The 15,846-nt window shown below is 40.6% G+C and overlaps 1 protein-coding gene and 1 non-coding gene across 2 annotated transcripts in view; one reads left to right on the plus strand and one right to left on the minus strand.

Annotated features, from left to right (window-relative positions):
* Positions 1-1,776: 1,776 nt before the first annotated feature.
* Positions 1,777-1,870, minus strand: TRNAI-UAU (transfer RNA isoleucine (anticodon UAU)). The gene is made up of 2 exons: positions 1,833-1,870; positions 1,777-1,812 (listed from the first exon to the last, which is right to left on the minus strand). It is a non-coding gene; the product is annotated as a tRNA-Ile (tRNA).
* Positions 1,871-5,638: 3,768 nt separating this feature from the next.
* The window catches only part of HAAO (3-hydroxyanthranilate 3,4-dioxygenase), a 35,178-nt gene continuing 24,970 nt past the window's right edge, over positions 5,639-15,846 (plus strand). The window contains exons 1-2 of the mRNA XM_058836650.1: positions 5,639-5,861; positions 10,012-10,090. Of these exons, the coding sequence (XP_058692633.1) occupies positions 5,782-5,861; positions 10,012-10,090 (159 nt within the window). The 5' untranslated portion in view covers positions 5,639-5,781. The remainder of the gene's footprint in view (positions 5,862-10,011; positions 10,091-15,846) is intronic.

The following is a 15,846-nucleotide window of genomic DNA, read 5'->3' on the forward strand; positions in this document are numbered from 1 at the left end:
TTATTATTTTATTATTATAACATTTATATTTCATTATTATTTATAACATTCTCATTTCCCTGTAATTTCCAGTAAATCCACATGAATTGCCCTGATTTCGCATGGTTTTCAGTGTGAAATGCCCATCTTGGAACATGTTGCCCTTCAGGTGTTAGGCCCATCAAGAAGAGCAGAAATGCAAACAAGTGTTGCCTCTTGTAGGGACTGTTTATTTTTACTTTTTTCCAGAGTCACAACAAAAATCAATCAAAGCCGAGGTAAAGACTAAGGGTATGAAGGAGATCCTAAGGAGAAGGTCATAGCACCGTATGCTCCCACTGCATGTCCTGGCTGCTCTCCAGCACCACGGAGGCATGTCACAAAACAGCTGTGGAGGCAATGAACAACATCTGCTCCACACACCCTGAATGTGGCAAAAAACTGTATAATCACTCGCCCAGCCGGCCAGAGCAAGACACCAAATGTCAAACTAGCAGCTGTTCCTTGGCAGGAGGGTGCAGGGGCTGCTGCCTGTTCCTGGAGACCCACCAGGGAAGAGGGAAAGGAAGTAGCGCTGTCCCCATTCAGTTTCTTAAGAGGTCTCTGTCCAAGGAATGGAGTCCCTCTCCCTTTCTAATGATTTGTGGTTTGGGTTATTTTTCCCCAGTTACACAAAAACAACATTTTCATTTTTTGGTATTCGCAACACTTGTGCAAACGCCCCTCTGTAGAGTCTGTACTCCTCAGCACTGGGCCATGGATATCCTGGCATAAAGAAAACGTGAAACTCACTGCAAGAAAAAGATTCATTTTATTCATCCTTAGATACATTAGAGATCTCTTGTTCACTTACCCTTCCTTATACCACTATGGCACTTGCTTCAGAGATAACCACACCATCACTGAAAGCAGTAAAGTTAATGCAAAATTCAGAGGGGACAAAGTAGTAACCAAAAGACAGAATAAAGGAAAATTAAAAGCCTTAAAGCGGCACTTCAGGGAGTTAATGTCTGTAGTACAGATGAAGGGCTGATATGGGCAATAGAGACACCTCTGGCTGCATGATCTTAAGGGCCTGTTTGAACTTTTAGGTATAAGCTGCATTGTGAAAGCAGCAGAGTAGATGTTAACATAGGTAGGAATTCACAAGATCTGGGCCTAAATATCCAGGAAGTGTCCTGCAACCTTCTCCACTACGGAGCTGCCCTTTTCCCATGCCCCTGCTGCCTTTCTTTAGTGGTGAAATCAGGAGTTATTTGAAGTATTTTCCTTCCTGCTACAGTGTGTGCATTTGTTAAGCATCACCCAGGCAATGAGCAGTTACAAAGACTGTTACCACCAAAGGTGGCAAAATGGAGACATGTTGTCACCCTTGAGTTGCAGCGATCACACCAGTCGAGTGTTTATTTGCACTCCGTATGAAACAACATGATATAAAATAACCTTTATTTCCTGCAAGTTCTCACCCACAAGCAGCTCTGAGGATGATGAACACGTTTGTTACTGTGCAGGTGTGACTCCTGCGCCCCTCTCAGCGGGGACAAGTCCCTGCAGGCGCGCGCACACACACACACACACACACACACACACACACACACACACACACACACACACGTGCACAAGCGGCAGTGGCACTCCCGCTGCGCTCTGCCGCAGACACTTCCCCGGTGGCGTGAGCTCCTCTCAGCGGGCCCACGCTACCGCCAAGGCTGCATAATGTTTCCCCGCACTTTTGTCCTCCCTCCAGAGCGCCGCCGAGTCCCAAAAAAAGCCCGTTCTCTCTCCCAAAAAGCTGTGTGCTCCAGGTGAGGCTCGAACTCACAACCTCGGCATTGCTCGGCTTTGTACTGCTGTATAAGTACCGCGCGCTAACCGATTGCGCCACTGGAGCCCTGACACCAACTCCTCCCGAACGCCTTATCAAGGCTCGCCCGGCCCCGGCGGGGGAAGGGCAGCGGACTCCCGCCTGCACCCCGCGCTGAGCGGCGGCCCGCAGCCGCCCCGGTTCCCTGCCCGGGCCGCGCTACCCCGTTCGCGTTAGCAGGGAAGGCATGAGGGAGCTGGCGGACACTGCACCGCTCGGGGAGGGCGGCGCCCGCGAGCAAGGCAGAGAGGCGAGCGGCGGCGGGGCCCGGACAAAGCCCTGCCGCCCCGGCCTCCCCGCTGGGCGGACGGGCAGGCGGCCGTGGGGGCGGCGGGAGAGCTCGGCCCTCTCCGCCGGCGGGCGGGCGGCGCTGCGGCCGGGGCGGGGCGGCAGCGGCAGGTGACGGGAGGCAGCGGCGCGGCCTGACCGCCGCTGGCGGCCGGGGGGACACCGCAGCTCCGTTCTCCGGGGACGAGACAGACGGAGCCCGGCCCAGGGCCCTGCGCGACCCAGCCTCCTGACGGCCTTCGGTGAAAGGCATTGGCCGCTGGGTCGGCGAAGTTCAGCCTCACGCTCACGGGAAGCCGAGGGGTGGTGAGGCACCCTCGGTCATGCTCAGGACCAGGCCGCTGCGAAAAATGACCGCTTACTACCGGGGAACTGTTGGTGTCTGTAGCACACATCGCTGCTGTGTGCGACACGAGGGGTGCCAGGAAAGCTCAAAACAAGTGTTTGTTCAACACTACGTGTGCTTTCCTAAAGTATAGCTCCAACATGGATTTATTCTACGGTCAGATCTGTCCCACCTTCTTTGGCAAAAAGTTGGTAAACATAATTGTCATCAGCAGATGCTTAAACCCAGATGTGACTTCACTACCTCTCTTACCCCATCCGTTTTCACACTGCTACACCATGATCCCCACGGTAAAGGAGCCGACACTTCTTGAACAGAGAAGAGGTGCTTCTCGCTTGCCAAGAAAATTTCTCTCCTGTTGGTATTATTATCTAGGCATTACCTAAAATATATTTCAGTGGTATTCACCATTGACAGGTGAAGCAGCATGCAGTTGCTGTATGTGATCCTTGGTGAAGGTGTCTGGCATGGAGAGCTGGCAGTTCATTTCTTGAGAGAAATTTTCCATCACATAGGTAAACCTGTGGCATACCAGAAAACGGCAACAGCCTTCATTACCCTTAACATCATGGTAACAAAACATTAACTTAACATTATGTAACAAAATAGTCTATTCCACACAAAGATTGCCGTGAGGGGGGAAAAAAAAAGTAGCATGGAGAGTGTAGTTTAAAAAGTGTATGACCCAGTGTCAATATTTAGCTTGTATTTTTTTGTTAACATATCTTTCTCGCCGGACACAAGCTTGTAAATTTAAGTTTCTAATTGGTCTAGTGATTGAGGAAAATAGAAAAATAAAGTAAGTGTTGTCTGAAATGCAGCTTTTTCCAGTAACCCTTTTTTCCTGTACCCTCAATGCAAAAAATTAATTATTTTTATGTAGCAGTTTCGTGCTTCAGTAGTTTTGCACTTCTCTGGCAGCAAAAGGTTACACATCGAGTCCCTACCTTTGCATAAAAAGAGGGATCAGGACCAGAAGGGAGAACAGAAAACCCAGGTGCTGGAACAGGCTTTAATGGATGTGAAGAGTCATCGTCAAGCAGACTAGCAAGTAAAATCCAGGCCCCAATCAGTTCCTCAGGTGTGTGAGATGAACTTATTTACTTGAGTGTCACAGAGACTGCAACACTGGTTCTTTTCTTTGCATCTCCAATACACTTCACAGAAATAGAGTTTCATAGCCTTTCACACTATGCAGTTATTTGCATTTCTTAGCCTCACTATTATATGTATGAAGTGGCAATTAACTTCATTTTTCAAAACCTACTGATTGTCAGAAAGCTGCAGAAAATGCTACCCTGTGATAATAGCCTCAGCCTTATATTAATGGTGAATTTTGTAAGTGAACTTTGTTTCCTCCCTGAGTTGGTTTAATTGTCAGGCTTTCATACCTCCTACCAGACACAAAATGGATTTATGAGCCTACAACTGAGAAAGTTTTCTCTGCAGGTAATAGTACCTTGTTTTCTGCCTGGTGGGAAAAACTGCAGACTAGGGATTAGAGCAGTGGTTGTGGACAAGAGCCCTGCAGTTAAAACTGGTACTTTAATACTGTGATGAACAAGGATAGGCTCAATCAATTCCAGGATCTGTGTTTTTTCCTACTGTGACTCTGGAGTCACATGCCCAACAAATGGAGTCCTGCTCTGCAATAAAGGTAAAAATGGTGAGGCAGAGCTTTACAAAACCATGATCATTAACTAGAGTGTCTGCACTTCTCCAGTCCTGCCAATCTGGGTCATAATCCCCTAAGTGAAAGTGCATTTTAAATAGAAGCTCTCTTTCTTTCACAGCTAAGAACAGAGCTGCCAGCAGCTTACAGAACAAAAAGTACCAAAATGTACCTATCTGTAAGTTCAAAAACTTCATGAGTTTTCTCTGTGGTGGGGTCTCACCACAGCTGTTCTGTTGGTAGAAATTTCATGTGCTAAATAAATGGTGTGGTGCTGGTGTTGTGTAATTGAATGAAATAATAACCACTTTGGGCTTATTTCAGAGGAAATTATAGCTAGTCCCATTGTGATTGTATTAATACAGTGGTACTGTAATCCACATGTGGATTTTTTTATCCCAAAATGAATGGATTCTTTTCCTGTTTTATAAATTACATAATGAGTTTAAACTAAACTGCAGAGAAGTTATAGAGATGAAGGTAAAACACAGTCTCTCTTACAAATACTTGATAAAAGCACAGTATTGGTTCAAAGTCACACTCCATTGCTTTCTTCAGGTGAAAAATTGCAACAGTATGAGTTAAAGAACTCCCAGTTTTATGCTGCTCATCATGCTGAATTTTCGGGCCTGTAGCTGCACTGCTTATATGTACAAGCCATGGAGAATGTACTACTCACTTTTAACCCAGGTCATTTTATCACCTTATACCCATACACGTTCACCTACTAAGCACAGTATAGATAAAAGTGGAAGTCTGAGATACATCAATAGCAAAGTGCTAAGATACTGTAATGTCTTGGGGTTTTTTGTTTACCCACTCATTTTATGTGTTTGGAGTCTGAAAAAATGTTTACAGATTTCATTATAAAAAAAAAAAATTGGGGGTGGCAGGAAACAGAGTGAGCAGTCCTATAGCAACTGTGTAGAACTGGAAAAGAGACTTGTGAGGGAATAAAAACTACTAAAGATCTGGAAAGTCTGGTTCTTCTCAGTTTCTTGTTTGTCTGACAGTTTGATGGCAATATGCCGCACTTTCCCAAAGGGCAACAGGGTCAGCTCTCCATAAGCCCTGCTATAACATTGGCAGAGTGGATGAAATTCAGATGAGCATTTATGGACAGCTGCTCTTGGTCTTACAAATACAGGAGACATCTGTATTTTGGCTACTTGGCAAAAGAAGATCCCAGTATATTCAAACAAATACACATACCACAAACTTCATCTTTAGAATGTTGAAGGGAGGTTTCTATATTAGACTTGAAAGGAGTGAATGCCCCATCCTCACCTGTTTTTTCTGACTGTGTAGCAAGGTCATTTTTGTAGAGAGGCAATGTACACACTCCAGCTGATGCAGTAAAGAGAATTAAGAAACCCCCTGTGAGCAAAACCCAGTCTCCAATAAAAATATATATTTTAAAAACAGTAGTCAATTATTAGCCAACCTGCTGGAGCATTAGTACTCTATGAAGTAACCTTTGGCTGATGGACCTGTCCCCTTTGACAGTGAAGCCTGCAGACACCTCTCCTACCAGCCAATCCCCTAGCCACTGGGGTTGGAATCACAGGCAGTCTGCTCACAGAAAAAGCACTCTTCAAGTTCTAGTATCTCAGGCAGAAGTTTCTTAGGACCATGGAGCTTCTTGTGAATGTAAGAAAATGGATAGAAGAAAACAAAACTGCCTTTTTGCCACCTGTTTGCAATAAGCTTATGTAAGTAAATGAAGATTTCTAATTTCTTTTACCAAGATATATAGATAGTCTTAGTTACAAGAGGAAGCTGCAACAATGCATACATGGTAAAGATTAATAAGGAACCATAATTCCTCTCAGGCTGAAGCCAGGGTGCTGTTACAAAGAACAGAAAGTGAGTAAAATCTGATTTTCTATAACTCAGCAGAAGCTGCAAGGATGACCTTGAATACAAGGTACTTGTCTCAACTCAAAGTCACTTGTAGGCAGGGAGTCTGAGTTAAGAGAATTTGTGTCAGGCTCTGTGACAACAAATTCTTAGAAATTGGAGGGGATGGCATCACATCCGGAACCAAATTACAACCTGAAGTAGCAAGAGCTGCTGAGAATCATTCCAACATCACAGAGGAGCCAAAGATGCAGGAGTAATCAAAATCAGAAGGATGTATCACTGAAAAACAAGGAAAATGGAAGGGCAGCAGTATCAGAGGATCAGATCTCCAGATCTGTCAAGGCAGAAGGGTATGGAGCCTGAAGGGGAAGTTTACAGCTGTTCACAGTATTCTGAACGAGACAGTATAAGGAAAAAAGTGTAGGCCTTATGCAGTTTTATGTACTCCATGCATATTCTCTGTGTCAAAGTTCGTGAACAAATTCCAATGTAAATTATCTAATCTGTGTCAAAATATCAATGAGGATTTCTTTTGTCAGTGAAGCTGAGGAGAAAATATTTTGTCTAAAACTCTGTACGCAGAAAGCTTTCATTAGAAAATACTTTCTCTAAGGAGTGATATAGACCCAGGTTAAGTAGCACCAGGTACAGGTGGTGGTAGACTCAGAATCCATGCAGTAGATGGTTTTACTCTCCCTCTACATAGGCTAAAGCCATGTTGGAAAAACTGGTTTTGTTTTATACTATGCAATTTTTATCACAAAAAATGTTTCCTGTTTCACTGTAACAACTTAAAATGTTTATGGGCAAAGATCTATAATAAATGTCACATTCCAGATTTAGTCAAGGTTTACACAGAACTATTAGTGAGGTTCATTGTACTGATAAGGAAAGAAACACATGAATATTCCCTATATGTAAAATACTAAAATTTTCCCATTATCATTGGTAAGCATCAGAAATTAATATGCTTCATAAAATGCTTCCTAAATCCATTTTGAAAATGAAGGAAATGGGAACACTTGTAGTGATTAAAGTTTCAGAATTTTTCAGTTCTACATACAGCTGTAGTTTCAACACAGACATGGCAGCAAAGATGTACTCTTTACCTTTTCCTTGTCTTATAACCATTGCTTTGAAAAGTAACCCTTGCACCTGTGAATGGAAATTAATATCACTGATACATTACTGCTCATTCAGCTTTTCATTAGAGATAGCACTTAAGGGCAGGGCAAGAGTCATATTTTTATTTTTTTTAATGATTAAAATTGTAAAGGAAGTGTTTTTAAATTAAAGTTAGGAAAATGCTTTTTAATTTTTTTATAAAACCTGGCTTTATATCACTCCTTAGAGACTACTTTCTAACGAAAGCTTTCTGCATACGGAGTTTTAGACAAAATATTTTGTCATGTCAGCTTCACTGACAAAAGAAATCCTTGATATTTTGACACACATTGGATAATTTACATTGGAATTTGTTCACAAGCTTTGACACAGAGAATATGTATGGTGTACATACAACTGGATTTTCCAAAAGGTTTTAGGTGATTTTCAAAGTAACAACTAATAGATTTCCAACATTTTTTTCAAAGGCTTGATCCTTCATGTGCTGAGTAGAGATGTATAAGGCAATCTTCTCACTGTGTCCTGCTGCCTCATTGGAAGGCAGCCACCTCAAAATTTAACTAAAACTCTTTGTTTCAAGGGAGAGCTAACAGTTAAAACTAGGTCTCACATCAAATCAGTAGGACTTTTGGTATCTAAAGTTACTACAGCTTTCAGGCTTTTATGACATTTTGTTCCATACATTTGAAAGGATCACAATTTTTAAATACCTGTTTGGGATTGCAACACAAAACCTCAATTCCTGAATTACTTTCTATTTATAGTTTTACCAAAGTCAATAAAATGATACATCTAATTAAATTGTAGCCCTGACATTGTATTTTATTGACACTATCTTGCAAGTTTAAATGCTTTTTAAACTCAACAATGAGCAATTAGCACAAAATCAAACCCCTTGACACAGCTGATTTTCACAGGTATTTCTAAAGCTCTTCTTCTGAGTTTAGAATATGATGCTTACCAAAAGGACAACTAAGTGTGGTCATGGACCATTGAATTCTTTGTAGACTTATAATGTTTTTAAAGGGTTACCTGCTAGTATCATTTTCTTTATGTGAATAAGAATAGAAATGTAAGAGTATGGAAAACTTAATAGTCCATTAGTTTGATCCTCATTCTAACAGTAGTACAGTCAAGTTTCTCATTCCTGAAACCTTTACAGTAGTCTTGAATGTATTTTGGCAGTCTTAACTGAAACTGTTTTTCTTTGTTATGATATTTCTTCTTAACTCTAAGCAACTATATTAACCAGATAACTTTATTTAGCAAGATGGACAAACTTACCAATTGGAGTTCCTGCTCATATTTCATAGCTGGAATCTTTTCATGGTGTCAGTATATATATTTCTTAATGATTGAATGATTAACCTGTTTATTATATAAAGCCCAGGTAAATCTGTGGGATAACAGATTTTATCATAGATTTGCCAAATTAACAAGTTAAGCAGTAATTGTTTTAAAGCAATATTTTCACTTTTACTTCGTGAACTAATAACAAAACTGAATGTTTATAAAAAAATTTAACCCATCTTAACAGTAGACTACAAGATACCCACAGATTGCCTTTCTCTTATTTTATTCTTCACAGTTGATTCTCATTTATTTCATTAATTATTATCTGTATTGCTACTGTTTGGGTCATCCTGCCCTTCTTTAACAAAAGTGTTCATTAATGTAGAAGCATTGCAGTGTGTTGTTGAAAATTAATATTAAATCTGCATGGTACAAACAATTTGGATTTCAGTTCCTTATTTTATGATACAGATATAAAGCCCAATGCTGTAAAATATACAACTTCCTATTGAGAGAACAGTAAATTCTAATTCTTTAGTTTTATTTGACCAACTAATTTGTCACTGTTACTTGTTTTGTCTGATTTATTAGTCCCTACTGTGGTGGTCATTATGATTTAAACACTTTTCACAGAAAAAGTGATAACAGTAGTAGATTGAATATGTATGTGCAACCACTCAGAACAGCATCTCTCAGTTAAGGTTTACAAGGTTTACAAGGTGCTGTAGGAAAAGGACACGTTGTTGTTCCCTGTGTTTAAGGGTATCATGGCGCAGCAGATTCCATTTTACTGCCCAGAACCTCCTCATTGCAAAGCAGAGGTTAATGCACCTCAGCTCACTTGTCAAACAGCAGAACAAATTTTGGTTCACAGCTAACAGGCCTGATTCTGAGAGTTCCTTTAGCAAAGGAAAATCTGCTACCTTACCTTTTTATTAGTGTGAATGGACTGATAGGTAATTGAGGTGATAGCCATTCCTTGTGATAGCTGATAGTTGTATGCTCACTGGGGCTCTTAAGAGGGGTAGAGTTTAGAAAAATGGCCTCCTTTTCTGCAATAGCCACAACCACAATAAGACCATTGTAATGTTGTTCCACCTTAGCAAAACTGGAACAATAAGCAGAACAGAAATTAGCTGGCAGTTCCTGCCATCAGTATCTCTGGTAATTCTACCAATGTGAGGGGAAAAAATAATGTTTTTACCTTTATTAACTTTTAAGAGTTTTATCTTTACATACTCATGTCAGGTTGAAAAGCCTTTTGTCTAGTTCCTGTCTCTTAGGTAAAATTCTTTATCTTTTCAGTTCAATGCTCTTTTCACAGCAGGCAGCTATTGTTGTCCTCTTTTTGTAGCTGGAGGCATTGAAACACCAGGAGGGAGGTAGATGGCCTCAGGTCACCCAACAGGATAGTGCCCGAGCAGAGCAGTGTATCCAAGGTCTTATGAGTTCTTGTACTGGATGCTGCTTTTCACTCAACATTGTTTCGTTGACTCACTGTCCTAAAAGAACTTAAAAAAATAAATTAAATAAAGAGCATAATGAATAGAGGTAGCTTCAAAATGTCACTTTCTTTTCTAGGCATCGCTATCAATTAAATGTGATGTTTGTTGGAGGGCCAAATGAAAGGAAGGATTATCATATTGAAGAAGGAGAAGAGGTAACCTATAGGTTGTTTATATTATTCTGATTTATATATATATAATGATTAAATGCAGCTACTTTTGAAGCTACAAATTAGCAATGTCATGCTCAATGATGTTGTATTTATTAGATATATTCATATATATTCATAATCCTTTACAGAAGCATTCACCAGAAATATACATCATGTGTGTTTTATTTGAAACAAGCACATGAGATGAGATCTGTTTTGATGTAATTAATTTCCAACAGCAAACTAGAGAAAGTGTTCTGACACATCAAAGTGTCTCATTTCAACATTTTTTAACAGAACTTTAGGAAGGTAATGATTTTTGAAGCAATATTTAGTTGCAGAAGGTTGATCTGTATTTCAAAAGTAACTTGAACATTCAAAAATAAAAAATATTACATTTTTTTTGGTGGACTTTGTGAAAATCATCAACTTTTCAGCTTTCATTTGGATTTGGAAAGTTAAAGAATAGTCTCTAAATATTTTTCAAACCATTCTCCTGTGCTCAAAGCCATTCCAACTTTGAGTTGTGAGTAGCCATTGTGCCAAATGCACGTGGAAGAAGAAAGAGTAGAAACCTAACAAAATTGTAGCAATTTACACCTTTGTTTACTGCCTTTTTCTTGGAATTGCTTGCTTGGCCTGGGGACTTCTCCACCACTGGTTCTGAAAGAATCCTAAAGAAAGTAGGTACTAGAGGCCTGGAAGTAAGGGTGTCAGGATGGAGACAATTTGCCTTGCTTCCCAGCAGAATAATTTAATTTCATGTAATTCCAATTACATTTGGAAACTTAATTTTAAGTCCCTTTTGAAACTCAACCCTAAACATCTACATAGTTTAAGGCAGAAGTGGGTCAAGTTTCAATAAATCCTTTTGAAGAGAAAGAAAAATTCATTTACTTATCATTGACTCATTTCTCCCTGTCGTGGTTTTAAAACAGTAACTAAAGAATTACTTATTTCTTGCTGTGAGATATGGATTAGAACAAGAGCAAAACAGGCTTAAAACTTAAAAGGAAATAAAGTTTATTAACAAAACTACAATAATAAGAACACCAGAATAAACTTCCAGAAAACCCTTTTATCCCCCACTACCCACCATTCCTTTGTTCACATGACAACATAGAGACAAAAAACTTTGGAACTTTGGTGTTTAAAACAGTCCTAATTCTTGCTAGAGTCTTTTCATCAGCCTTTGTAGAGAAACAGAAGTCTTCTGCTGCTAATCTATGAAGTTTCTCATGAGAAAACTATTTCTGTTATAGTTTTCTATTTTTCTGATGCCAGCTGCCCGGAAATCTGTCATCAGTTCACTCCTCCCATTTCACATCACTCTGAGGTGTGTATGGGCCATGAGTCTAGGGATGTCATTTTAAGGATGAGTTATTCAAAGGCAAAAGTCTTCTTCATCTGTCTCTGTGAGCTTTGCTAGAAAACAGTTTTCTCTTTGCCCCCAAGGCTTCAAATCTTCGCTTCACTCTGTTCCAGCACCTCACTGTATCACAATTACTCCACCTTTTGCTCAAAATCCAAACTTTGAACACTCCATTCCTCCCAATATACTCTGTCATGAATTAAAGGAGTCTTTTCAAAACACTATTGTCCATCTCCATAGCTTTAACAGAAAAAATATTTCAGCTTATAAAGCATCTCCTTATTCTTTCTTCCCCATCTAAAACTTAACTCTTTTCCTCACTGTCTTTGGTGGTTTTATGATGTCTTCTTCATGTTGATTCTCTCTCTCTCTCTCTCTCTCTCTGTCTCTCTGGGAAAAAGGAGTAATCTGTACATTTTATCCAGGTAGTAAAAGAATTAAAGTCTTGGAACAGCTGCAGATGTTCATGGTGTCAGGTTTCAGTTTAGCAGCAGAAACTACAAACTCAGCCAAGCTGGCCAGCTCCGTTTTTCTTCCCCCCTCCACCCCCCCCCCGCCCTCTGCAGCCTTGTCCGGCCTGGAGAGCAGGGAGGAGGCCAAGACAGAGCCTCGTTACCTTGTCAGAAGCCAGAAACACAAAGAGAACAAGAGAGCTCTGGCTTTACATCTTAAGGGGGTGTTCACAAGTTGATCTCCCTTCTCAATGGTTAAAACTGCTGTCAATTCTTAGAAATGACCAATAATTGGTCAGGAGAAAAGACTCCCATCAGCCACCAGCAGCTTCAACTTTCTTAGCTCCCAAAGCTATCTTAAAGGTAAAGTCACCCCATGACACTCCCCAAACCCACTCCAGCATTTCACAAGAGCCTTCATTGATTTCCTGTTCTAGCTCTGCCATGGAGGTGTGTGTAGTCCTTACAGACACATAGCTCTGGAGGAGCAGATGCTAAGTTATCCCTGGGGGACTCCTGCCTGTGTTGGATTGTCACCACCATCTCCCAGCCCACCTGTGGGCACAGGCACATCCATCACGTGCCAGGTTACCGACACACTCCACTGTGTCCCTTCTCATGGGCTGTGCAGGGAGAGCTCTGCAGCACCCGGGACAAGGCCATCAGGCTGCTTGGGATTCCTTAAAAGGAAAGTTAAGCTGATTTAATTTAACCTTTTTTTTTTTTTTTTTCATTTGCAAGATGTTCCTGTATTTGTAAATAATTTGGCCTACCCTTTTATAAATTCTTTATATGACTTCTCAACAAAATAAAAAGTTAGCCATATCTATAAAAGCATAATTTTTAGTTCACTGTTGCATACTGATGTTATTGCTAACTCAAGTGGAAACAAGTTGCTTTAGGTATCAGTACATACTCATTTACATAGTAAGTTTCCCACAATTACTCAGAAACCAAAAATGGAAACATAACAACCCTATCACATCGGAAAATTGGCAATACATATCAGAAGCATTATCAGTTATGTACCAGTTTAACATATGGGCCAATTTAGTTCAGTTTTATAAAAGTACATTATAGTTATTCATTGCATTTTACTATAGCTTTTTATCAGACACATTTGCACCTTCCTGTGACCTAAGTTAGAATCAGAATTATGTTTCTCATTAGAGAAGAATTGTGAGGTAGAGAGTATCCTAGCAAAAGGGCAGATTCCTAAATTAGATTTGGGATTAAAAAAAAACACCATTCAAAGCCATGTTCAGCTCATTATTTTGTCAGAGAAAGGGTAATTTATAGTTCTGGGTGATAATTTGAAGACAGACTATATAGACGTACTGTCAGCAGGCCAAATCACGAATGCAAAAACCCACAGATCCTTCAGGCAAATTTAGCTGATGCTGTTCTACTGTGAGTATTCTGATAGCAAAGTGGGGCTGGTTTGGAGAGAAAGTTAAATTTAGGATTGTTTATATCTGTCCACTTGTTATCTTGTGCCTGTTATCACACAGTTTATGGAGCATCCTGTGGCACAGCTTGCACTTGAAAGCCTGCAGTTCACAGCAGCAAAGGGGTGGCACACAGAGATAAAGGCTGAGGAGCATCCTCCTGCTCCCGAGCTGCTCTCTGCTGGTGCCATTAAGGTGCAGGTGTATCAGGAAGATTAGTTCTGACTGACTAATTAGGAGAAAAAAATACAGAGGCTTGATTTGAACTCTCTTCAAAGCCTTTTAGAATTGTCTCCTGAACAGCCATTTAGGCTAAAGTGACAGCTAGTCTAGCACAATTTTGTCCTCTCAACAAGCAAGCATTTCCTAAATAACTTACATTTTGTTCCTTCTTAATTTTCTATGTAGTGCTTCACTGCCTTCTTAAATTTTCTACTTCTTTGCCACCTTTCTGCGCAGAAAGAGTCTCATACCTGAGACGTTGTTTTCCATTGAACAGGTGTTTTAAAGAGAAAAGTCAAGCTGCACCTTTCAAGAGATAAGCCATTCACAGTCTTTGGCTGGAATTTACCAGGAGGTCACATTCATTCTTATTTGTAAAGTTCCCTTTTGCTCCCTTCTCCATCAGAATAGAGGCAGAGTCAGCAAACATCTACTCAGACATTCTCTGCCTCTAAATCAGACTCATTCAAAATTAAGCAGTTGCTTTGGAAAGTGCATCTTCTGTTGGAACATGGCAAAAAAGTGCTGTGAGAATGAACCTGTGTAGCTAATGCTGACAGAACTTTCAAACACTAGGAAGTGTTTGTGCTACATAATGAGTTCTGAAGGTTTCAAATGAATCATTACTCTGATGTGCCTCATTTGTCAAGAGACTTTTGGGTTCCCTGGACTAGTGACTACAATTCTTGTGTAGTCAAATTGATGAGGCCACTGAAAATTTCTGTGGCAGCCCTGACATGAGCCTAGAATTGCAGAATCAGTAAGGCTGGAAAACACTGCCAAGATCATTGAGTCCTACCTTTGAACACCGCCTTGTCGTCTAGACCATGGCACTGAGTATTATGTGCAGTTGTTTCTGAACATCTCCAGGAATGATGACTCTACCACCTCACTGGGCAGCCATTTCAATGCCTGACAACCCCTTCCATGAAGAGATTATTTCTGCTGTCCAACCCAAGCCTCCTCTGGCACAGATTGAGGCTCCTCCTGCGCTCAACCCCTCACAGCTATGGGGTAGCAGGTACCCAGGAACAGTCCTCAATGTGTCTTGGTCTTGGAATTTTCATCATACCATAGCATTTGTGACAAGAAAATTTCAGTGTTAACATAGCCTACAGGCTTCATGGTGTATTCACTGCATTTTTACTTACTTGTAAAGCCTAAGGGTAGAAAAAACCCAAAACCATCTTCCAAAGAAAAAAGTGAAAACTCAAGGGGATCATATATTTTGGAGAACGTTAATGACAGACAAACCCCACAATCATAACAAAGCTTAGCTCTAGTAAAAGGATTTCAGAATTTATTTACCGCAATGTGTGGGCTGCTTTGGGGGAAAAGTGAGATATGCTAACAGCTAAATCTAGGATCAAAAAAGTAGTTAGGTTGCTATCTCTCTGGCCACCTCAGTCCACCATTTACACACAATGAATCTCAACTGACTTTGATTTAGATGACTGATTTCTTAACATTTTACATTCTGATGCTGAGTCTATATAAAACAGTGCAGTTCCATGCAGAGAAATTGAAATCAGCCGCCTGCAACAGATTTGCATTGGCACAAACCCCACATGGATTTAGAAGTCCCACTTCTCATTGTACTGTACTTTACCCTAAGTTTCTGCTCTCAGTGTCTAGGTTATTTCCTATGGATAGAGCCACCTAATTATTGGCACAACCCCACAGACCAAAACCCTCATATTGCAGTCCTAAAGAGAACTCTCAGAGCAGGAGGGTTCCTCTGATCCCCTTCCTCTGATCATCTCGGTGAATCTCTTCAGGTTCTCCTAGCACATTCACATGGTCTTACTGACAAATAACTTTGTGGTTTGAAACATGATACAAGTTTTCTACCTCTGCCATAACTCATCTGAGTTTTCTGACCTGAGTTTTGATTTCACTTTCTCTCACTTTCACACAGACACCACAAGTAAGACTTGGCTCCAGTTTCTGACAGATGATCTGCTTAAATGAAGCCTGACCCCTTCTAGTGTATGCTGCTCTCCAGTCAGCATGCTTTTGAGAAACTCTCCCCTATCAGATCAACTTGCCCTCTGCATTTTATAAGGATAGTGGATGTCTGAAAACAAGGGGAAAGTGGGGCTAGGTGAGCATTCCCATAGGTTGTTTTGTGGTGCTTATATCCCAAATAAATGTGAGAACCTGAACCACAATGAAGCAAAAGAAATGTTTTTGTTTCTTTACATTGAAAAATCCCTACATTTATCTGGTAAAGACTCTTGGAATATTTTACTAAGAAACAAAGCT

This window comes from Poecile atricapillus, chromosome 3 (genome assembly GCF_030490865.1).
Source record: "Poecile atricapillus isolate bPoeAtr1 chromosome 3, bPoeAtr1.hap1, whole genome shotgun sequence".
In the NCBI taxonomy this organism is placed as follows: domain Eukaryota; kingdom Metazoa; phylum Chordata; class Aves; order Passeriformes; family Paridae; genus Poecile; species Poecile atricapillus.